The sequence below is a fragment of the Ambystoma mexicanum genome, chromosome 11 (genome assembly GCF_040938575.1).
Source record: "Ambystoma mexicanum isolate Mex_15411 chromosome 11, UKY_AmexF1_1, whole genome shotgun sequence".
Classification (NCBI taxonomy): Eukaryota; Metazoa; Chordata; class Amphibia; order Caudata; family Ambystomatidae; genus Ambystoma; species Ambystoma mexicanum.
Window position 1 is genome coordinate 1,456,572,613 of NC_090934.1, and position 27,452 is coordinate 1,456,600,064.

The following is a 27,452-nucleotide window of genomic DNA, read 5'->3' on the forward strand; positions in this document are numbered from 1 at the left end:
GCCTAGATACCCACGGGCTGTGAGCGCTGCTATAAATGTACAAATATATACATACTGAAAGAGAAAGTTGTGGAAAGTCCTGGTGTGAGAAACGCTTCAGGCAGAGAGCCTGTGAGAGAAAGATAGCTGGTAGGGGAGTATACAAGGGGATCTGCGAAACCCAGTTGGGAATTCCTGGAAGGGGAGTAAACCAGGAGATCTGTATCTTAAGAGGCTATTGTGGAAAAGAGACGCTGGCCATCCTTTAAAAGCTATTGTGGCAAAGACACTAGAAAAGCTTCCAAAATACATTTTTGCCACCCTGAAGAAAGTGTTACGTTTAAGACATTTCCGCCACTCTTAAGGAATCCTCGGTTGAAAAGAACACTTTACTATTCTACCTGCAACAATCCAGGGGAAGGAAATCACCTCCTGGATTCAAAGATGGTTTGCTGAATTTTCAAAATTTTCTGTTTTTACACACTTTTTGCTATATCAAAAACAAAGACATTTACCTTACACTTTACCTCAAACCTTTTATTCTTTATTTTAGTGCGAGGGTCAGATACGTTTTGGACACAAGGATAGTTTGCATATTTTGACGAAAAAACAGACTAATCTTTAATATTAGTTTTCTAGGAAGGGAAATACTCTTTAGGATATGGACAGAAAGGACTTTTCTTTAAAAAAAGATGTCAGTTGAAAATATTGCAATTGTGTGTCCACTTCTCATTTCTGACTCCTCACATCATCCTTCAGGTTCATAAAATTTTCCCCCCAAAAAACGACTCATGATTTATTCTGCAAGATAATCAATACTTTTATATACATAATGCTTGGCGCTTGCTACAGAAACAAACAGTCTGGAAAATCTTTTGAGGAAGCTCAAGTTCTAAGAATGTCCTACAATCCACAAGTGCTGGAAGACTTTGCTGCAAACTATCTCCTAACAGATATAACCATCCCTGTGCCAGACTAACAACATTCCAATCTTGGATGTGGTTACAGATCAAAGTGAGAACCAATGTAGATATCTGCAGTATAGAAGTAAGGCATCTTTTGTGCCCATTTGTTTATTGCTAAACTGCTGTTATAACTTAAGTCTTCTTATTTGCTGGAGCACATATGCCATCACAGATTCTAAGATCATATTGCAGCTCACACTATTGTTTACATGCTTGGAAATGATAAAAATTCCATACTATTAGTGAAAAACTTACCCTTCCGATCTCTGCTGTCCACGACACAACGATTGTGTTTGGCACTGTCGTAGATAAGCGTACGAGCGAGGTAATGTTGATTGGTCTGCTGGGCCTCTTTGGCTCAACCCCATTTTTGGTTGGTGGAAGATAACCCTGCAGGGAAAGTATCAATGCAAAGTTATTTTATCTTAAATCATTTAAACAAGCATTAAAGGCCTATCATGTAGAATACTGTGATCCACAACGGCTGTTAGCCTAGGAGAGCATGTTTAGATTGCTACCAGCCTGTACCTTAACCTCGCCCGGCCAAAGATGCAATACCAAGGTGACATTAGCTATTTGAGAAGGTGCATAAAGAAGCGTTAGGAATCAAAAAAGAAACGCAAAGCATAAATGAACCCAAGAGCACAGTTTGAATCACATGTGCAAGTTAGATTTGCAGCAAGCCCAGCACATCATTCCCCAGAGGCAGCTCAATTTTAGTGACTGAGGCCTGATCTCCCCTCGTCCCCCTAAGTTCCCCACTGCACAAAACCTTATTTTGATGCCAGAGAAAAAAAAAACCATTAAATCACCCCTAAAAAGGAAACATCTAGTCCAATTTCCACATTAAACTTTGAGCTTCCCTTGTCCATTCAAATGGCAGCTAATCAAAGTGCATCATCTTTCATGTGAAACCTTGATTCGCAAGAGGTTGCAAAGCCCAGTGACGTGCAATAACTGGCTGATGCTTCCCCACCTCAAAACACCATCATGGATTCTAGCAAGACCCCTCTGTAACCATGGAGCCTGCTAACTGCAACTGTGTCGTCTATGTATGTAACTCAAGTCTTTCCAGGGCCCAGTTACCTCAGGGTTCAGTGCGCGATATAAATAATAAACAAATACAAAATTAAAGCATAGGATTAGAATGCCATGACTCCTACATTTTTGAATGTGTACTCCTCTGGTTAACAAATATAAAGTTTGCATCATACATTTCATAACTTGAATGTTGACATTCAGATTCGATAGGCAGGAGCAAAAGGCAGGTTTTAGGTATTCAAGTTTAACCAGTGACCAGGAGCTCCCATTGGAGAACAGTTCTGAAAATCTAACTCTTAGAAGATGCAAACTTAGCATTTTCCAAATTATTTGTGACTCCTTTTGCTTTAAATGTTCATGGATGTGTTGTAATGTGTATGTATAGATTGTCCCAAACACACAGCGTTCAATTCAAACGGGTGTTTGCTCAGCGTCAGTTGGTCTGGGGAGCCAAAAGTGGCTCCTGGTACCTGTTTGTGTCCATTTACCAATGCGCTTATGGGCTAAAAGCTGGAGCTAAATAGCTCCCAGGTCCCCTCAATGTGGAATCATGAAATACAATTGTGTTTTGCCATTGCACAGATGCCTATTGAATCAAACAAAAGTCCATCTCCTTGTACATGCATGCCTCCAACGTTAGAGTGAGGTAACCTCAACTGAGTCCACACACTGTTGCCTTCGAACACTCACTACACCAGATTTTATACATTAAGACCCTTTGATGTCGGCACACTACCCTTGAGTCACCATGCGGGTGTTGGGACAAAAAACTATGTTTCACAATTAACTATTGCTCACACATTAACCAGAACACATACGCAGTGGAGCTTCGTACCCCAGGAAAAGATGGCACACAGAAGGAATAGTAGTCTCTTTCTCCAAGGTTCAGACAATGACTTTTTCTGAACACTATGAGAAGTCAAAGGATTTCTTCTTGTATGTGTTGATTAAAATTGGGTGTTTGAAATGATCATGGTAACCACAGGGCCTACTTGTATTGCATATTTAGTCGCACATAAACCAGCACACAGCATGGCAAATTGCAAAGGAGCTGTCACACACAACATGGAGGCATCTGCAAAGAGGTATAGTAGTTGAGACACTACACAGTGTGAAGGCCACAGTAAGATGGTCAGGAAGCGCATGAACACAGGTTAGTGCACCACACGTGGCCTTCAGCAAAAGAAAAGCAAGTAGAGTATGGAGCCTAAGGAGGGCAGCACAGAATGGAGGGATTAATCAAACAGCTACCCTGCTACAGGTGCAATATATAACTTGGCCATCTTGTTGAGATTGGACATGCAATGTACAGGTTTTACTTGTTCTCTGCTGCTAGCATGTAGATCAGCTGAGCTATGTTGCTGGGAGTACTGCAGAGTGTGTGAAGCACATTTATAGTGATGTATGGGCTTTTTTATACAACAATGTGCCAGCATTCACTTACAGTTATACAACAGGTCAAAGAATTTTTTGTCGTCGAGGGGTCCAATATAATACAGGGAGAACAACATGGTGTACGTAAGAATTACAGACTACCTCCTTCTCCTGTGTTTCACCAATTTATAGGCTCAAACTAGTGACAAGACCGTTGACATGTGTCAACAAGCATATACATGACTCAATACCACACAGTTCTTGGAAAGAAACTTTAAATAGATTTATTTCAGAGTTGTTTCCTTATTGCAAGATATAGTATAAAAAAACATAAAATTACACCATCATTTTCACTAAACAATCATACATGGGTTAGTATACAAAAAAGACTGGCATCTCTATGCGGTCTCGTCATAAGTTGTACAACTAAAGAATGTACTTATTTTAGACAGTGCGTCAACACATTACTTTAGACATCCAGTCCAAATAAAAACCTGTGGAAGTAACGGACATCCAGTACTTTGCAGGGACGAGGCAAAACAGTGAAGAGTTAGAGGTACAAGATTAAAGACGAGGTGCTCATTATAGGAACATCAAAACCATGTAAAAAAATAGGAAGATTGATAAAAAAAAGTCTTGTGGAATAAAAAATAAATAAAAATAAAATCACATTGTTGAAAGTGCCTTAATGTCTCCAAGTTTTTCAGATCGCTCTGTTACAAGATGTCCAATAATTAACATGACTGTCCAAAATAAGTACATTATTTTTTTGTTGTACAACTTATGACGAGACCGCATAGAGATGCCAGTCTTTTTTGTATACTAACCCATGTAGAAGAACAAGTTACTTACCAACTGTAACGTTCTTTCGACTGGATGTTGCTCCCACGTATTCCTCATCTTGTGATAATTCGTTATCTCCAGCTTCGCTGTTTCGGATGAAAAAAATTCGGCAGAGGTCGCTGTGCTCGAGGTCATGGCGTCGATTGTCCTTCGACGTACTCTGTCGACGTCACCAATGGTATAAATAGCTCGAGCCGCGCCAGTTGCTTCAGTTCTGTTTTTTCGATGAAATATATGGGATACATTACTCACCGTAATCGTATTTCTGATGCTTGTAGCTGCTTAGATTCACATGCTGTGCATAGGCCGACATCTAGTGGAAGCTGCAGAGTATTACAGTTTGTTTTTCGAAACTCGAAAATGGGGGTCGACACAGGGCGTGCCAGTAATACTATCCCTAGTGTGATGTCTACTGTACCCATGCGTGTCCCATGACCAATACATTCTTCGTGAGAGGAAAGTGCAAGAAACGTAAACTGTACTGTGGGCTAGGATGGGAGGGTCAATGAGGAATACGTGGGAGGAACATCTAGACGAAAGAACGTTACAGTTGGTAAGTAACTTGTTCTTCGAATGGATTGTGTCCTCCCAAGTATTCCTCATCTTGTGATAGGCTCCCATAGCAGTATCAATTTTTGGAGGCGGGAGTACTAATTTCAGTTTGTGGACAGAATGCAGAACTGCCTTTGCAAATAAACCCTCGTTCGAGGAGGCAGTATCAAAACAATAGGTTGCAGCTGCACAAATATCTGCTGTTGGGACTCCCCTCTTTAGAGCCGAAGAAGTAGCCATTCCCCTTGTAGAATGGGCACGAAGCCCATCTGGTGGTTCTTTTCCCGCTAATCTGTAGCAATCAACTATGGCCAACATGATCCAGCGGGAAATGGTCTGTTTTGTTACAGATCAGCCTAATTTATGACTAGTATAACCCACAAAAAGTTGGTCATCTTGTCTCAATTTAGTCATCCTTGAGATGTAAAAACTAAGAGCCCTCTTGGGATCTAATCTGTGTAATCTCTCCTCCTCTTTGCCCAGATGAGGAGGAGGATAAAAGGTCGGTAGTACTATTTTTTGTGACAAATGGAAGTCTGAGACTACTTTTGGCAAGAACGAAGGTTTAACTTTAAGGACTACCTTATCTTTATAAAAATATAGTATATGGTGGTTTGCATGAGAGAGCCTGAAGTTCGCTAACCCTGTGGGCTGATGATAGGGCCACAAGGAGGACAGTTTTTAGAGTCAAAAGCCTCAATGGAAATGAGTGCAGAGGCTCAAAAGGTATGCAAGTCAAGAATTGTTATACTAAATTTAAGTCCCAAGTTGGTACATGAAAAGGTACTGGAGGGTATACATTAGTAAGCCCCTTTAAGAATTGAATTATTAACGGTATTTTGAAATATGACACCTCTTCCGAGGAGCGCTTGAAAATGGACAGCGCAGCAAGGAATCCTTTGATTGTTCCTATCTGGAGCCCCAGATTAGCTAGATGTAGTAGAAAAGAGAGCACCATTGGGGTGCCACACTGAAAAGGGTCCACATCCTTGTCTTTGCACCAGTTACTAAACCTATTCCAGCGACATCGGTACAAAGATTTTGTTGCTTGTCTTCTGGCCGAAAGCAAGATTTCCATTACGTCATCCGGTTTATCCCAATCCTTGTATCTCAACCTCTCAGAAACCAACGTGAAGGTTGAGTGTCTTGACCTCTGGATGGAGAACCCGACCTTCCTCTTGCGAGAGAAGATCCTCTCTTTGCGGAAGACATATTGGAGGGCAGATGGACATGTCTAGAAGGTCCAGGTACCACGTCCTCCTGGCCCAATCCGGGGCAATTAGGATCATGGTTTTCCTGAACTTTCTCAACCTCCCGATTACTTGAGGAATCACGGAGACTGGGGGAAACGCATACAGCAGTGGAAACTTCCACCCCACTACGAATGTGTCTCCCAGAGCTCCTCTTTGAGGAAATTCCCTTGAGCAGTACTGATCGCACTTCCGGTTGATCGCGGTGGTAAACAGATCCACTTGAGGGGTTCCCCAAAGGCCGACGATCTCTAGAAGGACTTCCTGAGCCAGCTCCCACTCGTGAGAGACCGTGCTTTGCCTGCTCAGAGCATCTGCCGTCGTGTTCTTCTCTCCGGCTAGGTGAATTGCTGATAGAGATTCCTTCTCGTATTGCCCAGAACCAGAGCTGCATTGCTTCTCTGCACAGTGGCAGTGACCCTACTCTTTTGTTGAGGTAGCACATGGCCACCGTGTTGTCCGTCATTATCAGGACATTCTTTCCCTGTACAGAGGGCAGAAAGGCCTACAGAGCTAGTCTGATTGCCCTCAGCTACAACAGGTTGATGTGTGGTTTGGACTGCGATGGAGACCAACGACCGCTGACTGTCAGATCATTGGCGTTTGCTCCCCATGCCGTGAGTGAGGCATCCGTCACTACCGTTATCTCCGGCCATGGTTGCCAAAAAGACTCTCCCTTGAGAATGTTGTTGTTGCAAGCCCACCATAGAAGATCCTGAGCAACTGCGCTTGGGACTTGCAGAAGATCCGACATATTCCCTGAGAACTGGGACCACTGAGTTCTGAGTGCCCATTGAAGGGATCTCATTCTCAACCTGGCCTCTGCTACTAGGAAAATGCAGGATGCCATGAGGCCGAGCAACCTGAAAAAAAAATAAAATTAAAAATAAATAAATAAATAAATAAAAAAAAAAATCGAAGGCCGGTAGCCTTTGGGCATTCTGAAACTTCGTTACCATCTACTGGATGTGGAGAGCTCTCACTTCAGAAGGCAATGCTTTTCCCGATGAAGTGTCCAAGACTGCTCCGATAAACTGGAGTTTCTGGGATGGTATCATGTGGGACTTCTTGAAATAGAGGGAGAAGCCCAATTTGTGGAGGAAGTGGCACGTGATCGAAAGATGTTCCTGAGCTTGTTCTGGAGAACTTGCCCTGATCAACCAGTCGTCCAGGTAGGGATATATGTGAATACCTCCTCTCCTGAGACTTGCTGCCACAACCGCCAACAGTTTGGTGAAAACCCTCGGGCGGAGGTCAACCCGAATGGCAGAACTCGAAACTGATAATGAGAATTGCCAATCGCGAACCACAGGTACTTTCTGTGCTTTGGATGGATTGGCACATGAAAGTAAGCATCCTGAAGGTCCAATGATACCAACCAATCTTGGAGTTGGAGAGCCTGAAGGATCTGAGAAAGAGTCACCATCTTGAACTTGTCCTTCCTGAGGAACTTGTTCAAGTTTCTCAAGTTCAAGATGGGTCTCAGTCCTCTGTCCTTTTTTGGGATGAGAAAATATGGGGAGTACCAACTCCTGTTACTCTCCGCTACAGGTACCGGTACCGGTTCTATGGCACCTTTCTCTAGCAGGGTTAAAATTTCCTGCAAGAGGAGGGGATCTGGAAATTTGGCGGAGTTGGCTTCCGGTGGATGATTGAGGCCTTTTTTAGAAAGGGGAGACCGTAACCTTGGTCTACTGTTTCCAGTGCCCAAGCATCTGAGGTAATGCCCCGCCATGCCTTCGGATGTCGAGAGATCCTGCCTCCCACTGGTGTTTTGTGTAACAAGGTCTCAGAGGGATTTGGAGGCGGCTGCAGGAGTGGCTGAGGGTACAGATGCCGCACCTGAGGCTGATTTTGCACCTCTTCCTCGTGTTCCACGAGGGAAGTTTCTTTTGCCCCTTTGAGAAGCCTGTCCTCTTCTTCTACCAAAAGAGGAGTAGTATCGAAAAGAACGACCCCTCCAGGAAGATGAGCCGGAATAGGGTTTTAGATGCTGCAAAAGAGGCGCTAAGTGATTTAGCTGCTGCTTTCGAGGTCTGAAGTTTTTCTAGGCTTTCATCAGCCTTTCTGCCAAAGAGCCTCGAGCCATCAAAGGGCATGTTGAGAAGTCTGGCTTGCACGTCCGGTGCAAACCTCGACTTCCTCAACCAGGCAAATCTGTGTAGCACAACGCTTGCAGCCATGGATCTGCTGATACTATCAGCAGTATCCAGTCCAGACTGGAGACATCCCCCCCCCATTGCCTCCTTCCCGTCTGACTATATTCAGGAAGCCTTTCCTCGCCTTCCAGAATATGATCAGCCGCCGCCGAAATACAGTCCCACAGGGTATGGGTAAACCTGGCTAGGGTATAGGTGACATTTGCCGACTTAAGTGCCATACTGCCTGATGTGAAAACGTTACGTGCCCAGGCATCAATTTTTTTATCCTATCTGGAGGGGTAGTTGGATAAGCAGTTTGTTTTGAAGTAGATGCTGCCTGAATGACTAAATTCTCTGGAGTCGGATGTTTATTCAAATATTCAGGATCCGTTCCAACCGGTCTATATTTTCTTGGAAAAGTTCTATCTGCAGCAGCAATAGTTTTTGGTTGCTCCAAGTTTTTCTCCACAGTCCTTTGGAGGGCTCTGTGGAAAGGGAGAACAGGATCTTTCTGAGGTCCCTTAACGATTATATCCGTCATGTCATCTTGTTCAAAAATGGGTGAAGTATTACCCCAACCCATATATTCAACTACCCTGGTCATAAGACCCCTGTACCCAGCATCTGCATGCTCTGAAGGATCAGGTTTGGCGAACTAATTCTAGGGATGTGTCAACTCCACTGGCAGAATGTAGAGTATCACTCAGGTCTCTCATTCTAGATTCCTGGTCAATAAGTTCCTTAGAAACTTGTCTTGTACCATAAGCAACTCCCAAAGGAGTAACCTTGTCATCTTCTGAAGTAGACTCTTCATAGATTGCTGACATAGATTTGAAAAAGTCTGACCTGGGCAAAGGAGTGAATCTCCTTTCTTCCTTTTCCATCTGCTTCGAAGGAATTGGCAAATCCCTCGATGTTTTCGAAGGGGTCTTTGAAGATGACTTCGATAATGGCGTCGAGGACGCTTTTGGAGTTGAAATTATCGACGTCAAGGGCGTCAACAAAGTTGTCGAAGTCTCCGACAACTTGTGTTTCTTGTATGGCACTGGAGAAGTACTCGACTCTCGAAGAGTCTTCAACGGTTTTACGTCGACTCGAGGTTTTTTGGATTCCTCAACGCTACCGGTCTTAGCCATGGTAGCCTTGGACTTCCCTTTGTCGTCCAATGGAGCGACTTTAGGGATATGGCTTTTTCGAGGGGGTCGAGGCCGCATTCTCAAAAACCTGCATCATCTTTTGCGGAATTCTTCCCACTTACTGGGAGAATCCGATTTAGTCGGGCAACGAATTTCTTCGGTCGACTCTGAAGAAGATGAGGGAGATGTACGTCTCCTCTTCATTTTTTTCGATGACGACTGAGTGTCTCGATCTACTCTTAGATCGAGCTCTGAGTGCGTATGGCGATCCGATTCCTTAGAATCGGACGCTTTCTTGTGTATTTTTGACAAAACCTTTTTTGAGGCCTCCCTCCCCACCGACAGTTTACCTCTCCCCTCACGAAGAGCTTTTTCGGTCATAGATTGGCAGGACCCGCAGTCATCGGTGCGGTGACTGGAACCGAGACACCAGAGACAAATCCGGTGGGGATCGTGATCGACATATTAGATCCACAATCTGCACACTTAAACCCAGTCCTGGGTGTCGAAGGTGTCGAAGATGATGACATTTTCTTCACAGAAAATAGAAGCGCGCCGTTCGATAGCGAAGCGATCGGAAAAACGTAACTGAAGCAAGGGGCGCAGCTCGAGCTATTTATACCATCGGTGACGTCGACAGAGTACGTCGAGGGACAATCAATCAATGCCACGACCGAGCACGAAGGTGGAGATAACGAGGAATACGTGGGAGGACACAATCCATTTGAATGATGTATGATTCTTTTGTGAAAATGGTGTAATTTTTATTTTTTATACTATATCTTGCAATAAGGAAACTACTGAAATAAATGTATATTGAGTTCCCTTGCAAGAACCATGTGGTGTTTGAGTCATGTTTATGCTTGTTGACACATTTCAACGGTCTGTCACTAGTTTGAGCCTATAATTTGGCGACAAGCACATTAGGGCCGTTAGCTACGGTCATCCAGAAGGGTTGTGGATCATTATTAGAAAGTAGAGTTAGGTTTCAGTGGAATTAATTTTAAGGTTGCACTGTTTGCACAGTTTGAGTTGTGGCGTTTACATGTATAGGTTTACTTAGCACGGAAACACTTGCACTTTAGGGTCTTTTTGTCGTAATGTTTCTAAAGTATCTGTGTGTTATTTGTGATATATATTTTTTATAGATTTGTGCAACCGTATCCTCAGGGCAAACTTGTTGGTGATCATTTACCTATAATTGATTACTAAATATTTGAAGGTTGATTTATTTCTCCTTTTCGAGATCTATGTATTCTACCTGCACTATCAGTCCAGGTCTATGTAGAGGTGGATCACTATTAGCCTTCTTCGGCAGTCTGTCTGGGCTATCCTAGGTTGCATTCACCTTTGTTTCCTCCATGAGATTTTTCTGCTACTTGGCTGCCCCCCTCTTTGCCCTTGGAATAGTCCGAATCTGCTCGGTCTGGGTTACTGGAGCAGTCTTGCTATTTCACTCATGACTGGTGTGTCCCATTCCTGTGAAGTGCATTTATTCTTTTGCTTCGCTTGAATTGAAACTTCGGGGTTCAAGTTCCTGAGTGACTGGGTCCTGCAACTCTATATGCAAAGGAAGGCTTACTCACATATTGTACCCCGTTCCTTAGCCTCGCTTTCAAAAACTGCCACTATGAGGACTTACCTATGAGCTCTACGTTGGGGGGGTTATTCAAGATACTTGCACCTAATTGGTTCCCTGTGGATTTCTGCGGGTCTACTTCAAACTCGTTTCGCCATGGACATATCGATTTCAATGCTGCCCTCTTCCTTCCTGGGGCGGCTGGGTCTCAACCCATGCACTGGAGCTCTTCAAGATAGTATTCTAAGGCATCTCCTGGGTTAGGTTGCTGCCTGTGTGTAAGAATAAGACTTACCTGAATCGCCTTAATCTCAGTTCTGCCTACAAGCTTTGTCCCATTCTATTCAATGGGAAACTTTTCCCGCTTTGGAAAAATCTACATTAAGGTCTTTTTAAGATACTTCCCTGAACACCGGCACATTTCTTGGGTACCCAGAGCATCCCTAGTGTTCCCTACAAAAAATAGAATTTTAGTGTGTGGTTCTGATCTACACTTCTAAAGCCTAGTTTTTACAAATACTGTTAATGAACGTACACTAAAATGTGTTTAACTGTTGGTTATTACAGCTTCTATTTTCTAGGAGTGTAATACCTTATGGGTCTGGTACTAGGAGTGCATCCAAAATCGGACGTTTGGTGGCACTCTTGAGCTTGGCTGTGAAAGTATTAAACACCTTTTCTCTCCCTAGGTGCTATATGAGTGAATAGTGCTCATTTGCATCATTCATGCTACTAATGACTAGACGTCTAGGAATACTGCAGCTATTTTCTGTATTGGCATTTTGGGTCTGGAATAGGACTAAGTCAATTTATTATTCTACTGTAATTAGTTATTTATAAAGCGTTTAATACCCAGAGGTTTCTAAGCGTGGACCCAGGGATTGAATCTGTGTTGCGCCGCGTCATCTTGCTTCCAAGTCGAGAGCGTTGCCCTTGAGCTATCCTCCCGAAACTGTGCCTAGGTTCCTTTTCCGAGCCTTCAACCATGTAATGTGTCTGCCATCAGGTAGTGGCTACCACATGTAGTTTAGGAGCAGGCCAGATATTAGTTGACCATTACGGTTTTTATACATACACAGTGTTATGTTGAACCCCTAAATATCTATTTGACATAATAGATATGTCATGTGTTATTTTATAGGAAAGTGCATTTTTCAGTATACCAGTGTAGTGTGTTCTTTCGGGGGACCTGGGAATGAACTGTACTTTACTACCAGCCTCCCACCCACCCTTAAGTTAGGCCTGACCACTATGCCACAGCTACCAATCCAGAGAGGTCCCTTTACTTTTGGTTGGATTTCCATAAGCCACTTTTTGCATTGAGCAAATGAATTCCCACAAACAAGTAGGAAATGGCCCAAATCTTCCTCAGCTCCCATACCACAGTTACATTTCAAAGACTGTCCCTCTTTCCCCGGTATTACAAGCTTTCAAAGAGAACATTAAGTCTAATAATTAAGATACATCTTCTACATTCATGGGAGTGAACATTACAAACTTGACTTCTGACTTGAAAATACAGGTCCAGTGGCTTAATACAGTACAAGGGAAGGCAACGTACACACCTTAGATCTGTCATTTCCTCTATCGAAAGATTGCCTTTTTCGTCCATTCATTTTTTATTAACATTCAATACCACAGAATCATTTCATGTTACAATCGCCACCATCACCACGACATTCATTGTAAGGTTCGGTCTCTCTTAACAGGACAGTCTGGCACCAGAGTGACTCCTTGGTTGGCTTGCTTGCTTCCAACATGAGCAGAGCACTAGCGAATGATCCAGAATCACAACCACAGATTCATTGCTGATGTGAGCGAATTGTTTGTTTTGTTTTCCATTCATGATTGTGTAGGCCTAGACAAATCTAGAGCAACCTGACCTTAACAAAAGCCAGCAAGATGACCAAATCCTGCTCCAGGCTATGAACCCAGAGAGTATATCTGAAGCATCCAGCTCTGCCTTAATATAGATAGCGTGAATGCATAAACTGTTTCAGGACCCCACATACTTAAGAACTAGAACTATCACTGTTGCCCCATCTAGAGTATCACCCTCACCAGTCTCCTTTCAAAGAGCAATGTTCTGAGTTGCTAGTGCCTGCTGTGCCATATTATGCCATGCCAGGCTAAGTTTGCATGCGTGTGAAATGCTTAGCAAGCTATGTGATGCCCACAACAGGTTGCCTGTAATGTTTTCCTGGTACTGCCACCACCCTTCTCATGCCTCAACCTGAAATCTAGCAATTTCCCTTACAAACAACATCAAAACAATCTCCCTGGTGGTTATGTTACATACTGAGCACACCAGGCCAAACTCAAACCTGCAACATAGGCTGGGATGTCTTTCGGTGTCTTCTACATTCAGGCAACCCAACCACCAGGGGAAATCCCTATATAACGCACATCACATGTTTAACAAGTCGACACGTACCCACAGCCCCTTTCTCACCAATCTACCTCACATCACCAAGCCTCACGAAAAGTCCCTACGTGCTTGCAGGGCACATAAAACCTATACAGAGCAGAGCACGGTTTATACAACCTACCTTGCAACATCACTTAAAAGTAACTTTGATTTCCAACAGCTCTCGCACCACTCACCCGGCTTCTCTCAAAGAAAATGAAACGTGCACATGGTGGATGTTATACCAAATAGCAACCAACCTAAGATTACCCTTCATAAATTCCTGTTCAGAACAGCAATTTTAATGATAGGCGCAGCTCAGGTTCCCAAGCCAACAGATACTTATTTATGATACTTACTGGAAGGTTGCAAGGCTTCCCGTTCACTTTCACACACAAATTAGGAGGGAAGTGATCTTCCTGTGGACAACTTGTTTCTGATAAACAAAACCTAGAAAAATGGTAGAAAACGTTAATGGGGTCATGACTAATTTGAATGAAAGAAAAGTCGCTTTTCCTAAAGCCTAAATCTCTATTATGGGTACCTTTCCTCAATTCACAAATGCAGAAAACATGTGCATGATCTCAGAGCACTGAGAAAAAATAATTGTCAAACAGCATTAATTGGTTTATCAATTGCCCGTCCAGAAAGCACACTTGGGCTGCATTTAAAGTGCTCAAATCTGTGAAAGCAGGGGAAAAGGTTAAAAAAAAAAAAAAACACAAAATACCCCGAAAGATCGACATGCATGTATAAAGCTGCTAAATAATGTACGAAAGTCCCATTACGGCATCCGAGCTGCTACTGCAGACCAGATTATATTTTATTGTGCAAGTCGACTTTTCTTTTTATCAAAATAGTTCCGCATAGCGCAAGAATCTCACCTCTCCTCATTCAGACCCAGGATTGCATACAGAAGATGTGTAGGTTGTTTGTGAATTTAATAAGGATAATATGGAAAACCAGGATTACAAGTATGTTCCTTCTCCATTATGGGATCTTCATTGATATTACAAAAAAAAACCGAACGACAAGCCGAAAGTGTCTGAGAAGAAAATTAGAGAGCGTGGCGGTTTGAAGGTAAGCACACGCACAACAGTGTGCCGGCATTGTCAGAAAGGGGGGCATGTGCAGGAACCAAGCAGGGAGTGTCAGAGGAGACCTGCACAAGACACTTCGCGAGGACAAAGTTAAGCTTCCAGCAAGGTGAAGTCTTTCTCACTCAAGAGTACCGTTTTTTCTAAACCGCCAAGAAATCTTTAATGCCCTAAAAGGTGAAAAGAGTTCTTGGAAGAACTACTTCTATTTCAGTCTAACCTTTGAAAATCTGGGGAAAGCAATATAGGAAAACTGACTAGTTTATCAAAAGGCCATTCCCATTGCAATTTGGCTACAGATAACTATCATTTTGCCTTTTCTGTTTTTCTTCTGCATCAATCGAGCCCAACTATGGCTTCACCATTTTGGTAAACAGGACTTCCAAGATGTTGATTACCTATAGTTATATTCAAGGAACTCAAATAGCACCAGGATGGCAGGCTATCCATCAGCATGCAATGAAGTCAATGTTATGCCAGGAAATCCTTCACAGATAAATTGACCACTCTAAGCTCTAGCATATTAGTATGGAAAGTGCTACAAGTCCTCTGGTGTGATTCTGATGGGATCAATCTAAGGGAAGGGCCACACAATAGGTTAGTGAACATATACTCTTGGAAGTGTAACTTTATGCAGAAGCCAATGGGCATTTTAAAAATAGAAATAAGCAATATGAAACAGTAAAATATCGCCAAAAATAAATCCATTTTTAAATTCCTTACTATTCTGCACCTAAACATGCATATAAACTTATTTCACAGGTAAGTAAAATATTCCAATCCTTTTAGAAATTATAAATACTCACCGTAGTGACTAATTTACTCATAGTCCATAGTCCTCTTTCCTCCATATTGCATGGGCATCCCTGACTAAGGACCAGAGATGGAACCTTTTTCCCCAGAAAGAAACCTTAATACTACCTGTCCGAAAGCCACTTCCGATCTAGAGCCGGAGTCCAGACAGTGCTTGCAGAAGGCCGAAGGAGTGGCCCACGTGGCCGCCCTGCTGATGACTTGACCAGGGGACGTGCCGCGGGAATGCGACCATCATGGCCTTGGCTCTGACTGCCTGAGCATGCACGTTAGCTGGAAGCGGCTTGTGCTGCCTTTCATAGGTCTCCTTAATGGACAAGACCATCCACCTTGCTATGGAGACCTTGGAAGCCTGATAACCCGGCCTTGACCCAGCCCGAAAGTGATAAGAGCATCTGACTTGCGGAAGCTCTTAGTCCTGTCCAGATAAAGTTTTCAGAGCGTGCCGGACATCCAAACAGTGCAGGACCCTCCGAGCACCGTCCTTAGGATCCGCAAAGGTAGGTAAGACTATCTCCTCATTCAGATGGAAAGAAGAGACTACTTTAGGCAAGAACGCTGGATGCGTTCTCAGGACCACCTTATTTCTGTGAAAGGTAGTGTACGGTTCTGAAGCCACTAGTGCCTGGATTTCACTAACTCTACGTGCAGACACAAGACCCACCAAGAGAGCTGTTTTAATGGTGACCAGCCTGATGTCCACGGACGCCAAAGGTTCAAAAGGTTTGTGCGCCTTGGCGCCCAACACTACATTGAGGCCCCACACAAGGGGTGGATTCTTGATGGGCGGGTAGAACCTGGTGAGGCCTGCCAAATGTCGCTTAACCACCGGGTTGGAGGAAGAGAAGACCTCCTCCCTCCTCCCTCCTCCCTCCTCCCTCCTCCCTCCTCCCTCGTTCATGTAGGCTCCTATGGCTGCCAGGTAGGTGCACCGTGAGTATTTGCACCCCTGAGTGTGCGAGGTGTGCAGAGAAGGATAGCACATCGTCCAATGTGCAAGTAAGCGGGTCGATCTCCTTGGAGTCCGCCCAGTGAAAGAACCTAGTCCTTTTACTTTTGCACTGCCTCCTACCGCCCTGAATGATGTCTAGGTTAGCCTGTGACCGACTCAGATGCTTTAGTGTGACCTGCTCAGGAACCATGCAGCAAGGGCGAACTTCTGCGGGGTGGGGTGGATGACCCTGCCCCCCTGCTGCGAGAAAAGGTGAGCCGGGCCCAATGGCAGGTGAATGGGAAGCCTGTCCAAGAGGCTGAGCAGCTCCGAGAACCATGGTCTTGCTGGCCACCACAGAGCTATCAGAATGATGCTGAGGTGACACGATTCTCTTATCTTGCAGATCACCCTCTGGACCAGGGGAGTGGGAGGAAATGCATATGCTGTTGTGCTGTTGCGCTGTATCTGGAACGTGTCGCCCAGGGAGTGGAGTTGAGGCCGAAGGGTAGAACCTTGTATCCCAAAATCCGGAACCATAGAAAGGACCAATGAGGCTGCCCAATTGGGACTTGGAGATACAAGTCCTTCAGATTCAGAGGGAGTGAGAGGTTCAGGGTGAAGAGGTCCAACAACTCTCCGGCCAGCGTGGTTCTTCTTTCGTATGGTGAAAATCTTGAAGTAGAAGCCCGAGCCTCGCTGGGAGGCTGGGACTTCTTCCACTGCCTGGCTCTTTACGAGCGAACGAATTTCCACCAACAGATTTGTCGTCCCAACCTGTGGGAGCAGAGGAGAGAAGAGAAAAGAGCAGGAAGAATCGGTAGATGGTAGCTCGTGGACACTACGGATAGGATCCAGGGGTCCGTGAACCTCTGACGCAAGACTGTGCGTGAAGGGCACGCCTGTCCCCCGACCGGAGACAAGTGGATCCGAAGGGGAGCATCATGCCTTCTTTCCCTCTGAGGCTGGTGTGGAGGAGGGGGACTGAAAGAAGCCCTTGCTTCCCCCCCCCCTTCTGTTGTTTGCGCCGGTGCTGACTCAGAACGGTCAGGCTGTCTCGACCACCGTTCTTGGAAGCCCCCAGAACCTACCGAAAGACCACCCCTTATTGGAGCGTTGATGCGACTGGGTGTATGCCTTGGCCTTCGTGAGGATAAAGACTTTGCAGTTTGGCAACTGTTTTTCTTTTTATCTAGCTCATCTGTGGTGGAATGAATGAGGTCGCCACCCTCGAATGGAAGGTCCAATATGCGTTCCTGGACATCTGCGGTTGAACTTGGCAGCCCGTAGCCAGGCAGTCCTTCTCATGTCCATAGCAATGCAGATGGCACGGCCTGAGGTGTCAATGTGCCACAGACTCCATGATGTCCTGCGCCACCAATTTAGCTTCTGCCAGGCCTGCCTTGAAATGTGCCTGGCTAGGCACCTTGAAATTCGATCTCCCACCTGCTCCGCACCAGGGGGCGGTATCGGACGAACAGCCATCTTGTCAGGTGCAACGGCCATTTTATCCGGCTGCAGGTCAAGTTTTAGTGCTATCCTCGCTGGGCCTAGCCTCCTCTAGGACTCTTGGCAGTGGAGCTTGAGACCTACTCTGCACCTCATGGTAGGTGTGTTGCCCTCAGCTGAATCGCTGGTAGCGCTACGTACAGGCGCCCCCTCAGACATCTGTCCAGTACTAAGGCGTGGCCCCTCGAGTGGACACCCGGTTAAAGAACTTTGCAGCCTCAGCACTGTCCCTGGAAGGATCTAATGGCCCCTCGGCATGACGGCCGGTAGCTTAAGTAACCTTGGTAACTGTGCTGGTGCAAGAACCTGACTGGTTCCTCCCACTCAGGCATTTCCTTGGGAAGGAGTCGCCCTCGCGGGGTACGATGGAAAGGACGGCCTTACCTTGGGCCTTGACTTGTGTCTGACGAAGTCCTTCAAGTCCTCTGGAGGCAACTTCTCGAAGAGCTCCCTTCACCGAGGGAACCCGTTCTTCAAAGCGTGCAGTGTAAGCACGTCACACGCAGTATAACCCTCCGAGCTGTGATCTGGGACAACACAAAGGGCTCTGGTTTACTGGACAGAGGCATACCTTCGCTTTCAGGACCCTCAGGAGTCAACAGGAAATCTTACAGTAAAGGATTCCTTAGCAATATCTCTCCCGCTACTCAGATGGTACTAGGTAGATTTTAATGAAAGGCTCAAGGTCTTTAGAGTGGCACATGCCCACACACGCGTCACATCTGATAGCAACCCCAGCCCTCCAGTCACTATTTGTGCATTCAAAGATTTGGCAGCCACGCAATCAGAGGAGGCCAGCCAACCTTATACATTTGAGAGCGCGCACACAAAAGGAAATGGATTCTGGCTGCCTAGTATAGGCGCTCATCCAGCTAGGACTGGATCCCCATTCACAAGGTCCCATTAAAAGCACAGAGTCCAATTTCACAAAAGCAGAACAGGCAAAATGGCCGTTACCACCATGGAAGACATGGCTGGTTACAGGCCTAAAAAAACAAAATAATGGCAGGAATGTTGCTCCCTTAGCCACGATGGAGGCAGGACAGGATTGATTCTTGGCAGCGCTGTAGCCTCTGATCTTCAACTGCTATTACAAGTACAGATCTTGGGCAATTGGGGCAGGAATTCTACTTCTCCAGCACAAAGAACAAGCATTTGTTGACAACAGCAACTGAGGTAGCTGCAAGCAAGTCCACCTGAAGTGCCAGATGTCAAGATGGCACTGGGCCTCGAATCATGCTAAGCAGCAAACAAGTGAACTGCAGCGGGATGCTTGAACCGCACACTTAATTCCAAGACGGATGATTGAGAGCTGCTGCTTCTAGACAGAACATCTCTGCCTGTCAGGGGTGCTGGCCTATGTAGTATGGGTGAGCTGTGTGCACTGGGCTCAAGTCAATCTTTGGACAGGGGAGCAATTTCTGGTGACATGAGCCAGTGCAGCACCCCTCAAGTACTTTAGATCATTTGTGGAGAGGGAGGAGACTTCCAAAGGGATCTGGAGGAGGAGCGGAGGGGAGGCTCGGGGGGCGGGGGGCACTATCAAGAAGAGGAATACAAGGTATTGCTGCAGGTGTTACCCCCACGCCTCCAGAGAGGAGGCTTTTCATTTGAGTGATCATCATTGAGCCCAGTAAGCATTTGTCATCTGTATTACAGGAGAGGCCTATGGAAACCTACTTCCAAGGAATTAGCAAGATGTTAAATACCAGAAAACCTGGTAAAAAGGAGAATTTAGGGCTCATGCAGGGTTATCCTTAGGGGTATATGGGTTTCTTGGTGGGGGTGTCCAGAAGAGAACTTGTTTGAACCTGGGGCGCCTGCGGTGCCACACTCCATCCTGGGCTACAGGTCATCTATTAAGCCTAGAAAGATTGCAAGGGAGACATACAGAGGCTGTGCAGCATCAGGCATATGGACGGGGGTCCATGTGTCTCATGGCGGCCTGAAGTGGATTTTTCCAAGATGGGGAAGTGATCATACAGCGATGGATGGCAATCTCAGGAGGGAAGTTTTGGAGAAATTGAAGGACAACGTTTAAGCCACACTAACATGAAATCAAGATCTCGGTCCATAAACTCGAACAAAAGAGCAATTAGAAAGAAAATGACGTGGCAATGTTATGAAGACTACATCCAACTCCAACAGTGCTATGGGGAGCCACACGATGGTGGCTCATGAATGTCGGTAGAGGATGCAGAGAATAGCTTGTGCTGCTAAATATCTGCAGCACCTGATGAGGTGGTCTTAAATGCAGAATGCCTTTGATTAACCGTTGAATCAGTTTTCAGACATTCATGACCAAGACATTATACAAATCCAAATGGAGCACAGAGTTGAAAGGGTGTGCACAAGGCCTGGACCCCTTCCCCCCCAGGCACCACCTCATGATGCTACACGACTGCGGTAAAGAAAAAAAAAAAAAGAAAAAAAGGAAGGCTTTGGTGAGCATTACAGGTTGACTTCCCTTTCCAGATAGTGGTACCCAGCTTCATTCTGGACCAGGCTACTCTTCAAAAACACCATATAACCAACTGAGGCACGGATACTGTATCATAAAGATAACTTTACCCACTTTAGCTTCTTTGGTAACCTAATAATAAAAGTAACAGGTACTACTATTCCCTCCCTCAAAAGGCAGGAATCATCTTTTACAAATGTCAACTAACAACTAAAGGCGCAGCAGACTTTGTCCTCTAACATCGGTCCCTTCAACTGCTTGGAATAATAGAAATCAACAATAGAATCCTCTGCAGTGAAGAGGGCTCCGCTAACATGACAGTTTGTGTGTGTCGATTGATAGTTTGAAAGGTGATGAGCGGGCTAAACTGATCACAAACCAATGCTTCCAAGTTGTCTAGTGGAACCGATGGTTGCAGCCAAGTTTACTAGAGTTCTGAAGGGGTAGGCGACTACTTCCTTCCATATTTCATGTATATTATTGATAGATTACAGGGTTGCAACATATGACAGATTGTTTGGGGAGCAGAAGGGCATGAGGTCCATGAGAAGGCACAAATGTACACTATCGCGCCTCAGGCCAATTCCATCGAGATGGGATTATATGTAGCAGAGGCAGGGTTCCAAAGCTCCCACAAGACAAAAGGGAGGGAACATGGGAATGAACACATTAAAAAGGAACAAGTTACTTACCTGTAACTGTTCTCCAGCATGGGTCTGGCATGGATTCACATGCTCTTGAATATTCTCTGTCGTCAGGCTGGGAATCCTCGGTAAAAGAAAAATCAGTTTCATTTCTAAACTGTGTTACTCCTAACAACCAATCACTAGTCTCTGGGTCATACTGCCCTCAGCCAATGACTGCCCTCCACCTAAGCCCCTCCTCTGGCAGCCATCTTCAGATTTGGTAGCAGGTAAAGTGGCAGTAGGACCAAGAGAAGAGCCGCAGAGTGGCAGGCGGGAGGGTTCGCCTCTCCCTGCAGTAGAATTTCATGAAGGGTTGCGTCGACCTCCACGTAGCAGCCCTGCAGATGTCCAACGGGGACACCCCAGACAGGAACGCTGTTGTAGCAAGGATCGCTATGGTGGAACGGGCACTCGGATGGCCAGGCAGCTGTCGGTTTTCCAACCGGTGACTGTGGGTGAGACAGAGCCATCTGGAAATGGAAGCCTTGAACAGGCCCTTTCCATGGTTCAAAGGACCAAAGTCCAGAAAAGGTTGTGATGTTTTCCGGAAACTCTTCGTACAGGCCACATAAAACTTCAGCGCTCTAGCCACATCCAGCGAGTGCAAAGTCCTCTCAGCCGGCGACGAAGGTGTTGGAAAAAAATACAGGCAACACCAAGGGCTCGTTTAGATGAAAGTCCGACGGCACCTTGGGCATGAAGTAGGGGTGCGTCTGCAGCACCACCCTCGTCTCGTGAAAGGTCAAGTAAGGTGGTTTACAGGATAGGGTCTGGATCTCACCCACTCGTCGTGCATTGGTGATGGCCATGAGGAATTATTAAAAGGTAGTAGGGGGCCCAATGTGATGCAGCTGTGGTGGGGGGTCACAGAAATTGAATACAAATAGTTCCAGAGCTGCTACGTAATTATTTTTAAATCTAATTCTCTTATTCAAGTGCGTGTATCCAAAAAACAGATATCACTGCCAAGATATCCCATTAGGGGTCTGAATGGGAACAGTTTTGTCCAAAAATTAGAATTTATTTTTTTAGAAGTTACATTTCAATACATAAAAGCATGTAGTGAATAGAAAGCAGTATATTCCAAAGACAAAGAACAAGATCGTTTTTAGAGAATCCAAATGAACAAATGTTTCAAAAACCAAATTAAAATTCAATTTTTGAAGAGAACATCAAACAGATTATATTACAGAACAATCAGAAAATTAGCTCAACATTTTTTCGGGAAATAAGTATCCAACTTATTTTTGGCAATTGTCAACTTTTGCTTTTATCCTTTTTCTTTTCTTAGCAGGTCAGCCTACATATGCAAATACATCATGATTGCTATTGCTGTTTAGTTTGAAGGGTATCTTAATCTAGTATGCAGACACCAAAATACGTTTCATCAAGCAAGCAACCTGCTGGGTTTAAATATCAGCAGCCTTCCTCTGGGCACATTTTTACCCCAAAACCCTATTCATTTTGTGTGTAATCAAAAAGTCGGACAGGCCGGTAGTGACCCTTCTAGGTGAGCGGCGTGTGGAGCAATGGTGAAGGTGGTTTGGTCAATGGTCAATTTTTCAATCTGGGTGGTTTGGGAATTAAGATTCCCATCTTTTATCCGAATGCCTCCATTTCACTTGCTTCAGTATGTTACAACCCAGATTTTTAGGGCCGCAGGATGATTATTTTGCAGTGACTTTGCGGCAGATCAGGAAGATCAACGTTCTATACATCTTTTATGTGGTCAGGAAGGGGGTAGTTCCTATTTCATTCTATACAGTTGTTCAGAGTTCTGGACTCTACTCGCCAAGTTTTCCTCTCTTAATTATGCCGGTTGAATGAGAGTGCTTTTCCGCAGCGTAGCGGTCGAAGAGTCAGCGAGGAAAGCTGTTTTGCACAAAAGAAACATGAGTGGAATTGAAGGCATAGGCTCAAACAGGGGTCCCCATGAGCCTAGTAAGGACCACATTAAGCTCTGAAGCCGGGGCCAGAGCCTTCACTGGCGGGAACAAGCAAAATTGACCAGGTTACTCACCGTAGTGACCACCTTACTCCTAAGTCCATAGTCCCCTTTCCTCCATACTTATGGGAAATCTCTCCATCCTGTGGGACAGGACCGGAGCACTTTGTAAAAAGCATCCACATTTTTTTCAAAAAATGTGTCCCTCTCTTTCCTGCGCGGGGACCGGCACGCGGCCGTAACCCCGCCCACCTTGGCTCCGCCCCGCGCATCGCCCATCAGTCCTTTTCTATCGCAGTCCTTTTCTATCCAAGCCTCAAGCTCGGACTTTCTCTACGAGCGACCGGATCCCCGCCAGAAGAGTTGCTGTCCCAACTTAAGGGAGTGGAGGGGAGGAGAGGCTGGGATCGGTAGGCGGTACCCCGTAGATACTACGGAGAGGATCCAGGGCTACGCGGCCAGAAGTGTGCATGGAGAGCAAGCCTGCCCCCCCACTGTAGACACGAGGACCCGGAGGGGCGTGTCATGCCTTCTTTCCCTCGGAGAATGACATCGAGGAGGCCGAGGCCTGGTAGGCATTTTGCCCTCGGCAGATCTGCTGGTAGAACTGCGTATAGGCGCCCCCTCGGACATCTTACCGGACCTCGGGTGAAGATCTGGTAAAAGAACCTTCCGGGTGACGGGGGGGGCTGTGACGCACCGAACAAGATGGGCGCCTGATCTCAGAGTTCCAAGACTGCCGAAATCCTGAAGAATAAATCCTACAGATCGAGCCAACCACGCCCAAAACAAAGTGCTCAAGAGGGTGTCCGAACCTCCCCTGTTGTATCCGGTGCCAGTTTGGGATGAATCAGAGAAGCCAATCCCAAGAAACACTGTGGCGAGGAGGAGCCGCCATCACCAACGGCTGGGCTGCTTCGCGCCATAATCTCCGAGGCTGCAACGGACGGCGAGAGGGTGACTCACATCACGCCGCCGCCAACAGCCCCCAGACTCTGGCTCGCACTGCGCCCCCGCAGCGGAACAAACACCCTCCTTCCACGCCAACACCACGTCTCCTGCGAGCCCGCGGACTGCTGACATACAAACCTCAGAGCCGGCTGGCTCACACAGGCGCCGGGTGGAAGCGGCGTGAAGATCCCATAGCACGGAACTCGCCCCGGGCTATCCCGCTCCCCGGCGCCGCAAAGGACATCTCCACCCCCTGTTGTGGGGTTCTCCTGCTACAACACCCTGCATATCCCTCCTCATCCGCCCAGCCTGAAGCCCAACACAGCGCATCATCCACACCCTGCCAGCAAAATTCTACCAAACCCACCACCCACACTGAGCGATTGTGCCAACAAACTCTAGAAGATCCTAAACTATTGTGTGAACCCAAGAAACCCTTAAGACATAACTGGCACAGCACCACGCCTGGGCATATAAACTTGTGAAGGGGACATCTTGTCCCCCCTTCCACCAACACATACAACTCTCCTGATCCAGCACAATAGCCCAATACCACTTTATAGCAATGGTAGGGGGCACCAAAAACAAAGACAAGAGAAAGGGCCCCATGGCCGCTTTTGCAAACTCCTCCAACTCAGACAGGATACTGAACCCACTGAAACCTCCAGCTTACCCATGTCAGATCCACCCCCTCAAGAGATGACCCAGTATATGGCCGCTATGGAAAGAGGCTTCACGGCGATTAACACTAAACCGGACGACATAGGGGACAACATTTCCTCTATCCACGCAGACATAAGAAAAGTAAACTCCAGAGTCACAGAAGTGGAAAGCAGGGTTTCAACCCTAGAAGATACAGCCACCACACAGGGCAAAACCATGGAGAAAATTCAAACAGACGTCAAAACACTACAACACAAATGTGAAGACTTAGAATCCCGCTCGAGGCGCAACAACATTAGGGTGGTAGGGGTGGCAGAGCACAAGCTCAACACTACCATGGAACAATTTCACAAAGACATGCTCCACTCCCTATTTCCAGAAGCACAGTTCTCGAAACAATTCTTGATCGAAAGGGCAAATGGAACAGTAGTCACACCCCTTAAACCTGGAGCACCACCACGAACCATCATAGCAAGGCTACTCAACTACCGGGACTGTGACCTGGTGCTCCGTCTGGTTCATGAACAAGGCCCTCTCACATTCGATTCTAATCGCATTCACATCTACCCTGACTTCTCCACAGGGGTACAGACCGCCCGGAGATCCTTTGACTCCATTAAAAGAACACAGAGACTGAAAAATAACATATGCCATGATGTTCCCTGCCAAACTCCGCATCCAGCATGCTGGCAAGACAATTCTTCGAATCACCGGATACAGCAATGTCATAACTAGAGACATATCCCAGAACCGCCCACTGAGAATTGACCCCCTGGAATCCAGACTATGAAAGTCGACTAAAATAAAAGTTCCTACTCCGCACTGCAGCGTCAGCAACAGGCCGATCCACAAGATCATAAACGCTACAGTTCATGAGCAGAGACGGGCCACACTGCCCCCTCTCCACTTAGTTTCTACTGCAATGATGCGAAAGGTTCTTAGGGACACACCGCCCGATTGGGGGGATGGTGGGGGTGGGGAAACAAACAGGCCAGTTGCCTGTTTAGAAGAAGAAGGTGCTGAAGTTACAAAAAAATAAAATAAAAAATAAATAAATAAAATCGCACTTACAAAAAGTTTGTGTTAATAACTTGGCTGTTGAGCAAAGAAAACCTGGCACGGGCATAAAAGGGAAAGGACCCCCAAAATACGGCTGAAACACAATACACATCAACGGCAATATACACATGGCACCTCAACAACTGACAAGAAACACTATACTTGTGTCCTGGAATGTAAGAGGTCTTCTTAACCAAATCAAAACCAGGATAGTAATAGCAGACATTCTCCTACTACAAGATACCCATACCACGGACCACATGACTAATGCATTTGGCCGTGCCTGGGGCCCACAGATATATATGACAAACTACTTGATGCAATCAAGAGGGGCCCAACGCTGATCCACCGCATACTCGGCCTCCAAGTACACAAAACAAAAAAAAGATACGGATGGCAGATATGTGCCAATCTGGGGAACAATACGGGGTCAAGAACTAACAATCATAAATACCTACGGCCCAAACATCGACTCACCTGAATTCTACCAGCAGATCGTAAATCTAATAGCCCTGACAGAAAAAACAACAATTATATGGGGAGGAGACCAACACCATCTTAGACCCTGCACTGGACAGCACATCCCAGGTCCAGCGTGCAAACTCCAAAGCAGCACTCACCATAAAACAGGCTATGTCCGACCTACCCCTGGCAGATGCCTGGCAAGAAACCCATCCTACCACCAGAGAATATACGTTCCACTCATACATCCACGGAACAAGTTCTAGGATCGACTACTGGCTTTGCTCCGCAGACCATATCCCCGACCTGAAATAATACACTATATTGCCCAGAACACTCTCGGACCACTCCCCAGTAATACTCGAAATCCAGATCGGATTGTCTAACCATGAGCATCAACTATGGAGGCTGCCTCCAGCTCTCCTACGGGATACCTCGGTGCACAAACCACTCCGGACCGAATTACAGGACTTCTTCGACCGCAACCGGAACTCGGTGAAATCATGGATTACAGTATGGGAAACCTTCAAAGTGTGGCTCAGGGCACACCTGATCTCCAAGATTCATGGCACTTTGAAAGACATACGCATCCAATGGACCCGAATCGAAACCCACATCAAGGAGGTGGAGACGACATACGTCAAAACCCCTGAGCCGGCAACACTACTCACACTCAACGACGCTTTGAACAAATTCAAGACACTAGCGGAACAAGAAGTCTGGTACATGTTTCAGCCAACCAAAGCCAGGAAATACGGTGAAGGCAATAAATCTGGCAAGATGCTAGCAAACCTTATCAAGGCTGAGCAAGGTCATAGGCAAATCAGCACAATAATGGATGAACAAGGTACAACACATGTAGACCGCTTGAAGGTGAACGCTGTGTTCCGAGACTTCTACAGCAAGTTATACTCAAACGCTGACCAAGTGACAACAGATTAACTCCATGAACATCTGGATTCCTTCCCAAACTCTCCAGAGAAGAAAGCGCCACAATAGACCTACCTCTAACCTTAGAAGACATCCAACAAGCAATCAAGGACCTAAAGGCAGGCAGAGCCCCGGGATCAGACGGCCTCCCTGCAGATCTCTACAAAATTTACATAGACAAACTCGCCCCACGACTTCTAGAGGTATGGGAAGAGGCCCTTGAAACTGGAATGCTTCCACAGACAATGAGAGAAGCCATTATAGCCATGCTGCTAAAACCCAATAAACCTGCACACTCTCCATCCTCATATAGACCGCGGTCTCTCATTAACGTAGACGCAAAAATCTTTGCAAAAGCAACAACTACTAAACTAAATCCATACATGACCAAACTAGTGCATCCAAATTCAACAGGCTTCATACCTGGTCGTTCTACCGCCCTGAACCTTAGACGCTTCTTCGCCATCACGTCCCGAATGGACCACCGGGCACAAACGGTGGCAGTCGCGTTAGACACGGAGAAAGCGTTTGACTCCATCTCATGGAAATACATGTATGGAATACTTAAGAGGGGGTTTGGCCCAGAATTCCTTAGCTTCATAAAAATTACTACATCGCAACCCCTCTGCCAAAGTACGGACCAACAAAACTCTTGTCGACTGCCTTCGCATTACAGGG

General features: G+C 45.9%; 1 protein-coding gene across 2 annotated transcripts in view; it reads right to left on the reverse strand.

Moving 5' to 3' along the window:
* PIAS1 (protein inhibitor of activated STAT 1) overlaps positions 1–27,452 on the reverse strand; it is a 1,034,011-nt gene that overhangs the window by 610,784 nt on the left and 395,775 nt on the right. For both annotated transcript variants that reach the window (XM_069625121.1, XM_069625120.1), the window contains exons 5-6: positions 13,627–13,717; positions 1,200–1,334 (exon numbers count right to left, since the gene is read on the reverse strand). In XM_069625121.1, the coding sequence (XP_069481222.1) occupies positions 1,200–1,334; positions 13,627–13,717 (226 nt within the window). The remainder of the gene's footprint in view (positions 1–1,199; positions 1,335–13,626; positions 13,718–27,452) is intronic.